Source organism: Equus asinus, chromosome 16 (assembly GCF_041296235.1).
Source record: "Equus asinus isolate D_3611 breed Donkey chromosome 16, EquAss-T2T_v2, whole genome shotgun sequence".
Lineage (NCBI taxonomy): Eukaryota > Metazoa > Chordata > Mammalia > Perissodactyla > Equidae > Equus > Equus asinus.
Genome location: NC_091805.1, coordinates 8277950 through 8295057, shown reverse-complemented (window position 1 = coordinate 8295057; position 17108 = coordinate 8277950). Strand labels below are relative to the sequence as shown.

The 17108-nt window shown below is 33.6% G+C and overlaps 1 protein-coding gene across 4 annotated transcripts in view; it reads left to right on the top strand.

Annotated features, from left to right (window-relative positions):
• Positions 1-17108, top strand: part of LRRC40 (leucine rich repeat containing 40) — a 60664-nt gene that overhangs the window by 28576 nt on the left and 14980 nt on the right. For all 4 annotated transcript variants that reach the window (XM_070486580.1, XM_044749562.2, XM_014867257.3 and 1 more), the window contains exons 10-14: positions 6293-6401; positions 9361-9468; positions 12323-12433; positions 14456-14533; positions 16686-16871. In XM_070486580.1, the coding sequence (XP_070342681.1) occupies positions 6293-6401; positions 9361-9468; positions 12323-12433; positions 14456-14533; positions 16686-16871 (592 nt within the window). The remainder of the gene's footprint in view (positions 1-6292; positions 6402-9360; positions 9469-12322; positions 12434-14455; positions 14534-16685; positions 16872-17108) is intronic.

The following is a 17108-nucleotide window of genomic DNA, read 5'->3' as shown; positions in this document are numbered from 1 at the left end:
TATAATACATTGCTTCTCTTGACTGGGAAATATATTAACAGGTACTTGAATATCTACTGTATGCATAGTTTTGCTAAGTTCTGGCAAAAATAAAGACAAAAGACATTTTTAAAGATATGTTAATTTGGTATGAACAGGCACCAAAAGAGAAAATGATACTATAAATTTAATATTTAATGCTTCACTAAAATTGTGGTATATCTTAATTTTTATTTCATATATGTCATTGTAGCACACATTGAAGCATTAAGAAAAGAATTAGTTGCACCAGTATATTACTGCATAACAAACCACTCCTAAACTTAGTGGCTAAATGCAGCAGCTGTTAACTTGGCTCACAACTTTATTGATTATGGACAGCCTAGTCTAGCACCATATTACCAGTCAGTATATGTTAAGTGAATAAGATAACAGTATACTTAAGAAATTTCCATTTTCTGCCTTGCCTTTCAAATAAATTGTTAAAATAATTTTCTAAGACTCTTATTTCCTGCCCATCAAAGAGTTTCCTTTCTTCTCTAGGTATCCTTTCCCCTCCAGAAAAATTTGACTCTTCTGATATGCATCAGTTAGAAGTCATGTCAGAATAAGCAAATTTTTTGTAAGGCTATTTTTTTAGAGTAGTTTTAGGTTTACGAAAGGAAAGTACAGAGATTTCCTATATTTCCTCTGCCCCCGCAGACATAGCCTCCCTTGTTATCAACATCACTCACCAGAATGGCACATTTCTTGTTTTTTATCAAGGATAGACCTACACTGACATATAGTCACCTCAAGTCCATTGTTACCTTAAGGTTCACTCTTGGTGGTGTGCATTCTATGGGTCTGGACAAATGTATGATGACATGCATCCATCATTGAAATATCAAAGTATATAAAATATTTTCACTGCCCTAAAAATCTTCTCTGATCTGCCTTTTCATCCCCCAACCCCCATCTCTGGCAATCACTGATCTTATTGTCTCCATAGATTTGTCTTTTCCTGAATGTCATATATTTGGAATCATACAGTCTGTAACCTTTTCAGATTGACTTTTCACTTAGTAATATGCGTTTAAGCTTCTTCCATGTCTTTTCATGGCTTGATAGCTCATTTCTTTTTAGCACTGAATAATATTCCATTGTCTGGGTGTACCACAGTTTATTTTTCTATTTACCTACTGAAGGACATCTCGGTTGCTTCCAAATTTTGGCAGTTATATATAAAGCTGTTATTTTTTGCATGTGGATGTCCTGTAGTTTCAGCACCATTTGTGGAAAAGACTATCTTTGCTCCATTGTATTGCCTTTGCTCCTGTCAAAGATCAATTGATTATAATTATGGAGGTCTATTTATGGGCTCTCTATTCTGTTCCATTGATTTATTTGTCTGTTCTTTTGCCAATATCACACTGTCTTGATTACTGCAGCTTTATGGTAAGTTTTGAAGTTGTATAGCATCAGTCCTTCAACTTTATTCTACTCCTTCAATATATCATTGGCTATTATGGGTTTTTTGTCTCTCCACATAAACTTTAGAATCAGTTTGTCAATATTGATAAAATAACTTTCTGAAATTTTGATTGGGATTGCCTTGAATCTATAGATCAAGTAGGGAAGAACTGACATCTTGACAATACTGAGTCTCCCTTTCCATGAACATGGAATATCTCTCCATTTATTTGGTTCTTCTTTGATTTCATTCATCAGAGTTTTGCAGTTTTCCTCATATAGTTCTTGTACCTATTTTGTTAGATTTATACCTAAGTATTTTTTTTTTGAAGATACTGATGTAAATAGTATTGTGTTTTTAATTTCAAATTTTACTTGTTTTTTGTTGATAGAGAGGAAAGCAGTTTACTTTTGTATATTCACCTTGCATTCTGCAACCTTACTATGATCACTTATTAGTTTCAGGAGGGTTTTTTGGGTCAATTCTTTCAAATTTTTTCCCTAGATGATCATGTTATCTGTGAACAAAGGTAGTTTCATGTCCTGCTTCCCAATCTGTACACCTTTTACTTCCTTTTCTTCCCTAATGCATTAGCAAGGACCAGTAAGCAGCATCCAGTAAGATGTTGAAAAGGAGTGGTGAGAGGGGACATCCTTGCTTTGTACCTGTTCTTAGGAGGAAACTTCAAGTTTCTCACCACTAAGTATGATGTTAACTGTAGGGTTTTTGTAGATGGTCTTTATCAAGTTGAGAAAGTTCACCTCTATTCCTAGTTTACTGAGAGTTTTTATCATGAATGGGTGTTGGATTTTTCAGATGATTTTTATGCATCTGTTGATATGACCATGTAATTTTTCTTTTTTAGCCTGTTGATATTAAGGATTACATTAATGAGTTTTTGAATGTTGAACTCGCCTTGCGTACCTAGGTTAAATCTCACTTGGTCATGGTGTATAATTCTTTTTATACTTTTTTAGATTTGCTTTGCTATTATTTTGTTGAAGATTTTTGCATGTATGTTCATGAGAGCATTGCTTTCTAGTTGTCTTTTTTTCATAATGTATTTGTCTGGTTTTGGTATTAGAGTAATGCTAGCATGTAGAATGAATTAGGAAGTATTCCCTCTGCTTTTATCCTCTGAAAGAGATTGTAGAGAATTGATATAATTTCTACCTTAAACATTTGATAGAATTTACCACTGAACCCATCTGGGCCTGGTACTTTCTGTTTTGGAAGGTTATTAATTATTGATTAAATTTCTTTCATAGATATAGGCCTGTTCATTCAGGTTGTCTGTTTCTTCTTGTGTGAGTTTTGGCAGATTGTGCTTTTCAAGGAAGTGGTCCATTTCATCTAGGTTATCAAATTTGTGGATATAGAGTTATTACTCCTTTATTATCCTTTTCATATCCATGGGATCTATAGTGGTGCCCCATCTTTCATTTCTGGTATTAGTAATTTGTGCTGCTTTTTTCTTAGTTGGCCTGGCTCAAAGGCATATCAATTTTGTTGATCTTTTCAAATAACTAACTTTTGTTTTTATTGATTTTCTTTATTGATTTCCTGTTTTCAATTTCATCCATTTCTGCTCTAATTCATATTATTTCTTTTCTTCTTACTTTGATTTAATTTGCTCTTCTTTGTCTAACTTCCTAAGATAGAAGCTTAGATTATTGATTTTAAATCTTTCTTCTTTCCTGGTAGATGCATTCAATGCTATAAATTTCCCTCTAAATACTGCTTTCTCTGCATCCAACAAATTTAGATAAGTTGTTTTCATTTTCATGTGGTTCAAAATATTTTAAAATTTCTCTTTAGTTTTCTTCTTTGAGCCATGTGTATTTAGAAATGTCTTGTTTAATCTCCACATATTTTGGGGTTTTCTGGTTATTTTTCTGTTATTGATCTCTGGTTTAATTCCATTGTGGTCTGAGAGCAGATGTTGTAAGATTTCTATTCTTTTAAATTTGTTAGGGTGTGTTTTATGGCATTTTAAAGTGCAAAAATGATTAAATATATTAGGATATATACTAAGCTGTTGTATCATACATCACTTCTTATATGCCATTGGTCAGAACTTAGTCATATGGCCACACATATAAGAAAAGCTGGGAAATAGTCTTTTTTTTTCTGCTAATAAAAAAAACAGCTTTATTGTGAGATAATTCACATACCATACAATTTATCCATGTAAAGTGTACAATTAAATGATTTTTGCTGTATTAACAAATATATGTAACCATCATCATAGTCAGTTTTAGAACATTTCATCATCTCAAAAAAGAATTTTCATACTTTTTGGCTATTATGGATAATGCTGTGACAAACTTTTATTTACAAGTTTGAGTGTGAACATATGTTGTCATTTCTCTTGCATATATATCTAGGAGTTGAATTGCTGGGTCATATGGTAACTTTATGTTTAGCCATTTGAGGAAGTGCCAGACTTTTACAAAGCAGCTGCACCAATTTCCATTCTCATCAGCGTTGTTTGAAAGTTCTGCTTCTTCTACATCCTCACCAACACTGGTTGTTTTCTGACTTTCTCATTCTAGACATCCTGGTGGGTATGAAGTGGTATCTCACTGTAGATTTGATTTGCATTTCCCTGATGACTAATGATGTTGAGCATCTTATCATGTGCTTATTGGACATTTGTACATCTTTGGAGAAATGTCTATTCAGATCCTTTGCCCAATTTTTAATTGGGTTATTTATCTTTTTATTATTGAGTTGGAATAGTTCTTTATGTATTCTAGAATAAATCTCTTGGCAGATATATGATTTGCAAATATTTCCTAGCCCCCTGTGAATTGTCTTTTCATTTTCTTATTGGTGTCTTTTGAACATGAAATTTTTTTAAAATTTTGATGAAGTCAATTATCTAGTTTTTCTTTTTTTGCCTATGTTTTTGGTTTCATATCTAAAAATCCTTTGCAAAATCCTATTTTATGAAGATTTGCCTCTGTTTTCTTCTAAGAGTTTTATACTTTTGCTCTTACATTTAAATTTTTGATCCATTTTGAGTTAATTTTTGTATAAGGTATAGCATAAGGGTCCAATGTAATTCTTTTGCATGTGGCTATCCAGTTTCCCTGCACCAGCTGTTGAAAAGACTGTTTTTCCTTGTTGAATGGTCTTGGCATCCTTTGTTGAAAATCAGTTGACCATAAATGTAGGGTTCATTCTAGACTTTCAGTTTTTTTCCATTGATCTGTATGTCTGTCCTGGGCCAGTACCATACTATCTTAATTGCTACTGCTTTGTAGTATGTTGGAAATCAGCAGGTATAAGTCCTCCTACTTTATTCTTCTTTCTCAAACTTGTTTTGACTATGCTGGGTTTCTTGCAGTCCCGTATGAGTTTTAGAATCAGCTTGTTAATTTCTGCAAAGAAGTCAGCTGGGATTCTCATTGAATCTGTAGATCAGTTTGGGGAATATTGCCATCTTAGGTTTTTAAAAAGTCAGTAAATACACATGGTAAAAAAAAATCAATCAATGAATATACAAAGATATATAATGAAAAGTAAATCTCTCTGTCACACAGGTCTACTCCCAAGAGAATATTCTCCCTCTGTATTCTCAATGCTGATTATTAACAGTAGCTCTTTCAAAAGTGTTGAGAACACTCTATCTCAATATATAACACGGTATAGTATGTGTATATTTAAAAAATAAATGGACTTTGTTGCTGGTGTAATATTGTCTGTCTGCTGATGTAATTTGGCAATATATGTTACATATTCTTTAAGATGATGTAGCCAAACCTCTAGGGAACTTCTAAACACCGAAGTATTCACTTGATACTATTTCCCTTAATGTCTTTTATCTCTGTTTGATTTTCTGTCATTTATTCTCTATTGCCTCTATAAATAAAATATTCATATGATTTTTGCATGGGAAATAATAGTTTAATAATTATTGATTAATGAATAACTGATGAACTCAAAGCAAGAGAAATACTACTACTTAGTAGTATTCAACAAATGTTCATTAAATGCCTACTGATTTGACGCAAGATCAGGGGTACTACTGTTTCTTTATGTTCTTTTCATGTGCCTTCTGCTCTTAATGTATGAATACTAGGACTGTTTATTTTTTCACATTGCTGAAAATTAATAGTCTTATTTTGCTTCTGTCTAGATTGCTGAAGTCTCTTTTGCCGAAAAATCACAAAGTCATTTCTTTTGAATGTGTATTTTTGTTTGTTTTGTTTTTTATACCATAAAATGGCAGTGTTAATCTCTGGAGATTAATGAGGGGGTTGATTGTGTGTGAATGTGTGAGTATGCATGCATTTTAGGAAATCTCTATTGAAGATGGTCATGCATTTGCTGTGAAAAAAAAATCTTAACATAAATAATGTACCAAAAGCTTACTTGATTATGCAGATTGACAGATTTTAAGTGACTGAGGATAATCAGCTTCACTGTGTCCTAAACTGAAACGATAGGCATATGCCTATTTGGTAGACATTTGTGAGAAATAATACTTTTCCTTTGTTAACCAATTCCTTCTTATGGATGATATTATTTTTCTTAACAGGAAGGATTGCTTGTTGTTGTTTCTTCTGAGACATTATAATTACTCTTTGAAGGTTCTTTCCTACTCCTGAATTTCCTTATGGTAGGATTTATAAAAATATTTTGAAGCCACATTTTAGTAACTATCTGTTTTCCATTAAGTAAATATTAATTGCTAGACCCAGATTTGAGTTATTGGAAAGAAAGCATATGACTAAAGACATTCTCACCAATAATATCTAGAAATCATATATACTATTTTTATGTATTTTCAAGAATTTTAAAAAATGATTTTGTAGTATAAATATTGGTTTTATATAACTTTTCTTTTGTCAGATGATGAACCTAGCCAAAATAACTCTGTTACTGAGACTGCCATGACACTACCAAGTGAATCCAGAGTCAATGTACACAGCATCGTCACGTTGAAAATATTGGACTATAGGTATGTAATTTGTTTTTCTAAGCATTGCAAAACATATGGGAAACTTTCAGAAATAACTTTCAGAAACCTTCAGAAAAAGGACAATTGATGAGGAAGAATTCATCCAAATGCATTAGTACTTGACTTAGAATAATAGCAATTGCAAAAACAATGATGAGATGAAAGCATATTAAAAGGGCAATGAACTTAAATGCCCATTCCTTAGGTGATTAGTGTTTATTAAGCTTCAGAGATAAATAGATGGTTATTAACATGTAGTAAAATTTTTATAATAAAGAACATTTTATTAATATAAAAATAAAAGAGTGAATGTATTGGTTAGTAATAAAATTTTCTGATTCAGTAACCAGCATCCAGAGAGAACTTTCTATTGGGGGTGTCTATATTAGTAAATAAGAAATAAGTATCATTTAGTTAATGAATACCTCACAGGCAAAGCTTGAGAGGTTCTACCCCGTTATTCTATCTGAATACAAGTCAAATATTATGTCATCATAATAATGCACTCTGGTAGCACATATATTAAGCCAGAAACAATTACAATGTTAGTAGATAAATTGAGACAGAAGCCTAAAAGTTTTATATATTATGGAAGCGTATTTGACTGGGGAAAGAAGATACCTATGCAAAGATTGGAAGTGGTTGTCAAGTATTCTTCCCGTACTGTCTAAGGCATCAAAGATAAAAGTAATCAAGACTGTCCAAGCTCTTGCAGTGATTGGCTCATGTCTGGGTGTTGTAATGAAAATACAAAAGAATACAGGCTCAAGTGAGATGGGTGACTAGATTTATTTAATTATCTACATAGCCAGTATCAGTGTCTGGCCTCTTTTCCTTAATGTGTCAGGAGCAACCACCTCCTCAGCAGTCAGGATACAGTCTGTGTTTCAGATTTGTTGCGTTTCATTCACATTGGTCTCACCACTTGCCTGCCACTCTGTGACGTATGTAGAAATCACTACCCTAATCCAACTTCCTTCTTTGACACTGTAACACAAAGTATTTCTCTTCTGTGCTCAGATTTGTGTCTTTCTTCTCTCATAGCATAGCACAGCAACTTAGCACGTCTTATCTTCCACATGAGGTACCTATTTGTTCAGTAGATATTTTTGGAGCCCACCATGTATCAAATTCTGTACTAGGTGTCATGCTGCACTGAAGGAGACAGACTTGATTCCTGCCTTAGAATTTCTTAGCTTAGAATTTCTTTTGTCTCTGGCTTCCATTCCCTCCACCCTGAGTGGATAGCATTTTTGGAGTCCCTTTCTGTGCAGAGCAGTGTACTAGATATTTTACATGTGCTGTTGCTTTTAATCCTCCGAATGATCTATAAAGTACTATTGATACAATTTTATTTTGGATAATCATTCCCACTTGTTTTTTTTTTTTTTTTGAGGAAGATTAGCCCTGAGCTAACTGCTGCCAATCCTCCTCTTTTTGCTGAGGAAGACTGGCCCTGAGCTAACATCCGTGCCCATCTTCCTCTACTTTGTGTGTGGTATGCCTGCCACAGCATAGCTTGCCAAGTGGTGCCATGTCCGCACCCAGGATCCGAACCGGCGAACCCTGGGCCACCAAAGCAGAATGTGTGCACTTAACCGCTGCGCCACCACACGGGCCCCCATCATTCCCACTTTTTAAAGACACAGATATCACAAAAGCATAATAAAGATAGCACTTAATGCCATACATCTTAGGTTGTTTTGATTCTAAATTTATTGTAATTTGTTTTCCTCAGAGACTTTCATTGGAAAGGAGTATCCTATTTAAAATATAAATTAATTCCCAATCTCAAGGCAGAAATGCTTTCAACTAAATTTTTAAAAATAGCATGAATCTTCAAAGCTTAATTAGCTTTGAGCATTTCTGATTGCAAAGATAAAAATGCTGCATCTGCACAGCAGCAGATGGGACCTAAAGCAGAAGACAAGGCCTAACAACTCTGAAATCTAGGCTCTCTTTTTACCTGTCTGTGTTACAATGCCTTTCTTACACAGTTCTCCCATAATGCACATTATATCTAGTATTGTTTTCTTTCTCATACGGTCATTCATTTGGCATTGCATTGAAAATTCTTTTAAGTGGATGACGTGTTAGGCATTAAAAATTGTAAAAGAAGAATGTAAGGATAATGACTAATTCTAACAACAAACATCAACAAATTGTTAAATCTGCAAAGGTCGGAGTTCTACTATACTTTCCTTTAAGATTAAATTTATATTTTATTCAAAATTTTACTGAAAATTTTAATGAAAAGGAAATTTATTTATATTTACATTTGCAAAATATCTAGCATAAATAATAATAACTTCAGATTCTAATTTCACAGAACTAAGGTTCGAGAAAGGTCAATTAGAAAGCTCATTAATGTTAGAACCAGGAATAGTTTAGTCTGTGTCCACTGGCCTGTCTACCTGGTCACATGCTAAAGGAGAGAGAAACTGGTTTAGGTTATGAGGAAACTAGATTAGTATTATTTTGAACTTTTAAAAATGATCATTATCTTACAGTTAACTCTATACCCAAAGAAAGTTGACAGATAAACCCTGTTAGAGATTTTTAAGAAAAGGGTCAAAATTTTTAAGATTGTAGTTCTTAAAATTAAAATTTAAAAATTTTAGTTCTACTCTGCAGTAGAGGAATCCATTTACTGTATGACCATGCATTTCCTGTATGATTTCTAGACATCTTAGACTCTGAAGGTATATGTCTGTTTTTACTCACGTAGAGTATGTGAGTCTCAGAAGGATTGGCACAGTGTGTCATGGTGTCTGACTTCCTACTGGTTAACATTTTGTGAGTTCGCAGGTTTTTGTAGCATTCTTTATAGAACTTCGTAATCAACTGGCCTGAAAAACCTCCTTATAAAATCTTTAAAGGCCTTTAAAAATGAAAAGTAATAATCGTATCTTTCTGGATTGCTAAGAATGATACATTTTTTAAACCGTTTTTCATTTAGTGATAAACAAGCAGTTTTGATTCCTGATGAAGTGTTTGATGCAGTAAAAAGCAACATTGTCACTTCTGTTAACTTCAGTAAGAATCAGCTATGTGAAATTCCAAAAAGGTAAGAACTGTTCATGATGCCATTTCTATTAAGTTGTGACTCATTCTTACTTGTGTTTGCATCTTAGTTGAAAGAATAATTATTTTTCATAGTTTTTTAATTTTGAAAGTATATCTAGGGGCTGGCCTGGTGGTGCAGCAGTTAAGTTCACACGTTCTGATTTGGTGGCCCTGGTTTGCTTCTTCAGATCCCAGATGCGGCCCTACGTACCACTTGGCAAGCCATGCTGTGGCAGGCATCCCACATATAAAGTAGAGGAAGATGGCATGGATGTTAGCTCAGGCCCAGTCTTCCTCAGCAAAAAAAAAAAAAAAAAAAAAGAAGAAGAAGAAGAAGAGGATTGGCAGCAGATGTTAGCTCAGGGCTAATCTTCCTCAAGAAAAAAAAAAAGTATATGTAAAATTTCTTGCATTAGAGGGATTTAGCAAAATTTACTTAAGTATTCCCTGAGATACTTGTAACATTAACATTCTGAGAGGTATATAGGTTTTCTAAAACTTTTTCTTTTACATTTTAAACTTGGAAAATAAGTATTAGAATTATTAAAAGTATTAAATTGCTTTTTCTTATATAATGAAATTTAGAGGAAAAGTTTTAAGAGATCATGCAAACCCAGGTCCATGTAGATTAATAGGAATTTTCATTTGGGGCTTTATGTTAATGAATTGGTAGGCCACTGAATTTTTCCACTGATAGTAAAAGCAAAATTGACTGAACCCTGTTAATATTTTCCTCCCAGAAAAGGATTCTTCACTTCCAAACATCAGAAGTTGTTTGCATTGTACTCTGTACTGTTTAATACATCTTTATTCATGTTAATTGTAACAGAATCTTTAGGTTATGAGAGAAAATTAGTTTAGTATAATATTGAACTTTTAAAAATGACTATTTTTTTTGCAGTAAACTATATACCCCAAAACAGTTGAAAGATAACCTTGCAATGAAAACAACAGTGAGGGAGACGGGATAGGGTAATGATAAAGAACCTGGGCCATAGAATCGATTGTTTGTATCTATATCCCAGATCTATGAACTGTATGTCCTTGGACAAGTTAACTGACTGCTCTTAGTTTCCTTACTTCTGAAGTAGAGAGAGTAACAGTGCCTATTTATAAGTATTAAATTACATTACGTAATCCACATAAAGCATTTAGCCAGTGCCTAGCCCTTGATAAGCACTTAAGTCTTCTAAAAAAAGATGATATATTGGGAAAATAGAATGGGTTTCATCTAACTGCCAAAAAATATTTTTAGATGTTTAAAATTTTTAAAAAGTCAGAAAACTATAATTTGTTTTCTGTTTTACAGACCATGGTTTGGGGAATGTGGATCTTGAAAGATGGTAACTTTCAGAGGTTCCATTGCAAAAGGAGATCCAGTCCGTCCTCTCATTCTCTCTGCTTAAAGGGCTCAGAGGGCATTTGATAGACTACTTGAGCATTTAGATTTGCTGTCAGATGGGATAAGTTTGCCGTGGGGATCCTGGATCAAACAAGCTAGTTGGGAATGAAGATGGAAGGGTTAAAAAGACATTACCATTTTACTTACTGTCTCATTTTATCTAGTTATTCTTACGCAAAACAATGTTATTCTGTTACCACAGTTATTCCAGCATACTTTTAGCAATTTAGAAGGCCAAAGAGGAAAGATAGTAAAGACATACCTTGCTCTAGAGAGTTTCTAAACCACTTTCCCTCTTTCTTAAATTTTTATTTCACAAGTCACTTTTCACCATATTATTTTCTGATTGTAAAAATAATACTTATTCATAAAATTTTGGACTAAATGAAGGGATAAATCATTTATAATCCCATTACTGATTTATTCTATTCGTGGCACATTTTATTTGAAGCTATTCCCCATTTAGAATTATACATACAATTTGTATCTTGATTGGTTTATTTGTCATAAGTATTTCTCTATGTTGTAAACAGTACTTTTAAAATCTCATTTGTCTGTATACCCTAAGATTGATTATGGCAAGAAATGAAACATTTTTCTTTTTAGGCCAGATTTCCAGAAGAATTACTAGATCAAAGAGTATGGCTCTTATATATATCCAAAACTTTCCAAAAAAGTTTTATCAGTTACATCTCCAAACTCATTGTATCTTTCCTGTGTCCTCTTTAGCATAGCATTTGATATTCTTTGGGTTTTTTCTTTGCTAATGTGATAGGCAAGAATGATGTACAGTTCTAGTTTAACTTTCATTTCTTGGCAAATCCTATATATTTCTTGTTTTTATAATTAAATTAATGTACTTTAAGCTTGATTAAGCTTCTTAGGACATTTAATTCTTCCTCTTTAAGGTTTAACTTAAGTTGCTTAGTAGTGACACTTCCAAACCTAGGAATTAACTTAATGTTTTCTTGCAATCATGATTAAATATAATGATAATTTAGATAACAAATGCTGTACTATACTTTTAAAATGTTAGCATATCATATCGAAAAAAGCACTTTGAATACCCAGATACAGATGGTATTAAACTATGCAGTCTAAAAAGGAAACTGCTGTGTTACAGAGTATAGTATAATAATTGCCTAGATTTGGTTTTTCTTCTTTGTCCATAATTGATTTAAATATAAAATAAATGGGTTCCTAAATTAGACTTCAACATACATTTAAGGTCAAATAGAAATCTTGGACAGATGATATTAAGGCTGTTTTTAAAAATCTGTTTTTATCAGTTATACTTCCAAACTGATTGAAATTTTTGTGAGAAAAGTAAAAGTTACAGAGAATCTTAATTAGCAGAAATAATATAGGATTTTTTCCCCCGTGGCCTGCTTGTAGTTTTGAAGTTCTGACAGTGAATTCCAGTGCTAACATTTTAAAATTATTTTTGTTTCAGGATTATAGAACTGAAGGAAATGGTTTCTGATGTCAATCTCAGTTTTAATAAACTTTCCTTTGTATCCTTGGAATTATGTACACTTCAGAAATTGACGTTTTTAGATCTCAGGTATTTATTGATACTATTGCTTGACTTTTTTCATTATAACTTGTCTTTGAGATTTGCCTAACTTTTGACCTTTCCCTCATATTTCCCAGGTAAATGTGGAAATTGGTCTTTAGTTTGTTAATAATATCTTAGAAAAAAATCTAAAATGAAGCATTTAGGAAATATTTTAATCAGATATCTATCATTTGTAAACAATTTATAAGTTAAGTGATAAGATAAAATTATTTAAAATATTAGAAAATATTAACACATCCTTTAGATTCATGCTTAAGCCAAATTACAAATAACACATAGAAAGTGTGTACTTCACATTGTTTCTTTCCTAAAAGTAAATAGCATAAAATGATCAAAACCCTATGTTGGTACAGCAGCTTGCATGGCTTCTCTTAAAAAGAACCTATTTGGTTTCAAAATATTATATTAAACATGCAAGCCCAGAAATAAAGAAAAAGAACACTGTAAGTGGAGCCAAAAAGAGAAAAAACTGTTTAAGAATCTGCAAAAGGTAATAGGAAGTTTAAATATGTCAAAGTTGAAGTGACAGGATCAGAATTGTCACAGTTCTTTGAGGGTAATATGTAATGTATGTCTCAGCGTTAGATAGTCATTTATTTGCTTGGGCTTTAAAACTTTATTTGTAAACTATGTCTCTATCATCTGGGCTTCCTACTGCTCGTATATTGTTACTAGGTGTGGTTTTAGTTTATTTAGAGTATAGCTCCTCTTGCTCTGCTCAAACAGTGGTTAAATAACAATAAGCTAAGTTAGAACTGAGGATTTATCCTTCCTATAGAGACAAAAATTTTTTACTTATGGGATTAAAGTAAATCTGTAATACTCTGCTCCTACTAAATGTGGGATTGCTTTTATTTTTTTATGGCAATTACTGGCAAAACAGTGTAAAACCACATTTTAGTTCAGTATTTATGGAGCAGACAGAATGAATTCATGTCCCCATTGCTGCTGGCTTTCTTTTCGTCCCATTCTTCAGTGGGTGTATGTATATATATGCCTCTGTCTATAACCATACCTGGAAGTTTCTAATTAAGTGACTAAAATATGCTTTTTATGTCTCATATCGGTAGGTATGAGACTCTAAGAAAAGGATAGAAACCGTCCTTGGGTTATTCACCACAACCTAATAAAGACAATAACTGGAGAAAACTACAGAGAAAAGAAATAAAGAACATAGGTTGAGCTGTAGAAAGTATGATTCTTACGTATTAGGCTTGACTTCTGAACTCAAAAAAATAGTTTAGAGAAAATTATTCAGTTGTAATGGGTGACCTCTAATTGGGTATAATTTTCTCACAAATATTTTATATTATTAGTAGTTACACAGCCTCTTGAATCCTTCTACCTTCCATTAACCTTTCTTCTAACATTTTCCCCAGATTCTTCCAAGAGTAAATGAGATTATGTTTACTTCCATGTCTCATTGTAAGAGCTAAAAAATATACGCATTGTGCAAATTGAAATTTCTTATTCTAAACGTAGAGTAGAAATGGATTTGCTTAACACCTATGTAGTAGAAAGCTCCAAATTTTTAAATATGGCTAGAATCTCTTTACTTTCCTCTTTCCTTTTTTCCGTATAATTTTTCAATTCTTCTTAGAGTAGAATTTCATATCTGTATGTGAGATATATGTATTAACACAAATCAAATATTTGTGGTATCAAATGATATGGTATTTACAGGCATGATCTAAAGGGCCCTGAACTTCGGGAAGTATTTCTGAGCTCAGTTTGAAGGAGATAAGGGACTGGTTTACACTGTTTATCCTGTTAAATCTATTATTAAAGAGTTAATTGCAGTATCAGTTGGTTACGTTTTGCTATTAAGATTTGGCACACTGATCAAATACTTGAGGCGGCTGACTGATTTAGAATCCTCAAGACTCAGCTTTAATGAGATCAGATCAAGGACTGACAACCTGAGCTACGTCATTTGTCTGATCAGCACTTTGTTAAACTTGTCCAAATTTTCAAGCTTTGTAAATCATCTTTTTCTTCCCAATTTAGGAACAATTTTTTAAATTCTTTGCCTGAAGAAATGGAATCGTTGATAAGACTACAAACAATCAATCTTTCCTTTAATAGGTAAGAGAGAACAGACTAGCGTGCGACTAACGGTTATTCTGTGGAAAATCTGAAGGTCTTACTAGAGGATACAACTGAAGGATCCAAATGAACACAAGCCCTGTGTTTTTATTTTATTTAAATATCCAGGTTATTTTGACTTAGTTCTACTTAGAATTGAAAATGATGTTGCTTTCTTAGAATTTTCACAATTGATATCTAGTAGACTTTTGTTCTTTTTGACCATTTTAAGAAACTTGTAGCCTAGTAGGCAGACAAATGTGCTAATAGATAATTATAATTGCTGTAGTGGAAGCACAGTGCGTAGACAGAGATGTTCCCTGCAATCACCTGAAAGGAGGGGAGGTAGCATTGAAACTGAGACTGGAGAAACAGACAGACGTTTGCCAGACCCACAGGGCTAAGGCATCCCAGGGGAGCTGCCAGCAGGCACGGAGGCACAAAGGGGTGAGAACGCGGCATGTTCGGGACACTCAGGAAGTTGATCAGGGCTCAGACTCTAAAGTGAGGAGGGAGAGGAGCAGCAGTCCAGTGAAGGGGGGCATGTAGGCGGCAGCCAGCCCTTTAAGAGCTTTTATGCCAAATGAAATTTAGATTTTATTCTGCAAACACTATAAAGATACTGCTAATAATTAAGAATAGCTAATATTTAACAAGAGCTTATTATCTGCTGACGCTGGACTAAGTACTTACGTGTATTATCTCATTTCATCCTCACAAAAGCCCTACATAATAGTTCTGTTATTAAGTCCATTTAAAAATGAAGGATTAGGAGTTAAGTAACTCATCTAAGGTTCACACAGACAGTAAATTAGAGAGCTGGGATTTGAGTCCAGAAACTGGGCTCTTAACAACTATCTCTTAGTACGTTTCCTATGATGAAAAGTTAATTCTGGTAACAATTTAATATAAATATTAATGGCTAACATTTACTGTATTCCAGATACTATCCTAAGGTCTTCAGATATATTCATTCAATGTTTGTAACAAGTGTCAAAGTTTAGTACTATTATTATTTCTCATTTGCAGATGAGGAAACTAAGGCACAGTGATGTTAAAATACTGCCTATTTAAATTTTTGTCCCATCTGCTCCATTATTTGTACTTTCTCATGTGTAGGTTATGTTGTCATTATTTAAAAATATATACACTTCTCTGATCTCTCCTCATTTTTATTTGGGAATTAAACTATCAGTTCTCTATTGAGTTGTCTATGGCGCTATCAATTTCATTGTCAAGTACTGTCTTTGGGGAGGTGGCAAAAGTTGACCTTAGCGTCTGTGTTAGCAGGTGAGGCACATCTTTTTTAATTACCTTGTTTGTGGAGTGGGACTCCCTAGGGGCAGTTTGGTCCAGCTGTACTCCTGGTTTTTCACTCTCCAGTTCCTCTGGAACTTCAGAGCTGCCTTGAGTCACCATTCACGCCACTTTTGTTTTCTTACATCAAAGGAGCAAAGGAAGAGCAGTGTGGGGGAGTGGAAAGGCCACAGTTAGAAGCTCTCCCCAGGCCATCCTTGTCTTTTTTAGTCCAGGCTGCGGTTTGCCTCACACTGAAACCGTGCAGCCTCTTTCCCCCGGGAGATCCTCAAGGGTTCTGTGTGCATTGCTGAGTATTGCTCTAAGAGCCCTCTGCCTTCCCATCTCTCTCAGGGCATCTTCCGGGTTGCTTTGGATGGGGAAGCCAGCAACCTACGCTGGTTTTCATCTTTCCAAGAACCAAAACTGCACTCACTTTGGAAGCTTCAGTCAAAGCAAAATAAAAATCTCTAATTTTTTCATAAATATTGGCAGTGATTCTATTTCATAAGAAGTGAAAGTGAACTAAGGAAGAACACCTACATGGAGACATTATACAGGGAATCTCAGGAGGACTTCCTGGTCTCCTGAATGTGAAGAGAAAATCACGGGAGAATTTACGCCAAACTTTTGATTTTATTCAACAAATAGAAACTGTTACAAGTCTGCCCACTTAACATGTATTTCAAGGTTTCCAAAATTAGTCCATTTTCTGGAAAATACAGGGCTTATATCAAATATAAAATAACTTACACTAAAGAAAACTACCTCATGATATCAAATGTAAGATCTATTTGAAGGAATGATTTTGCCTCCGATGCCAATATATTTGGGTGTTCTGTTCATATTTTAATAGGTTCAAAATACTACCTGAAGTTCTGTATCGCATCCCTACACTTGAAACAATTTTGATTGGTAACAATCAGGTAGGATCTGTAGACCCTCAGAAAATGAAGACAATGGAAAATCTGATCACACTGGACCTTCAAAACAATGACCTCCTACAAATTCCACCAGAGCTTGGTAATTGTGTGAACTTAAGGTAACTACACCATTCCACTACGTTTTTCCATTTATTCGATTGATTTTTTGAAGGGTTCTTTTCCTTTTTGTCCTGTTGAGGTGCTCTTGCAGGAAAGCCAAAGTAAAAAATTTAATGTCCTGTTAAAATAACAGGTAACAAAGCCCAGAATCCCAATTCTGTTTTTCAAATTTTGCCAAATACATTCTTTTAGCTTTGTTTATATGTATAATATATGTGTAAATATAGTAACTGTTT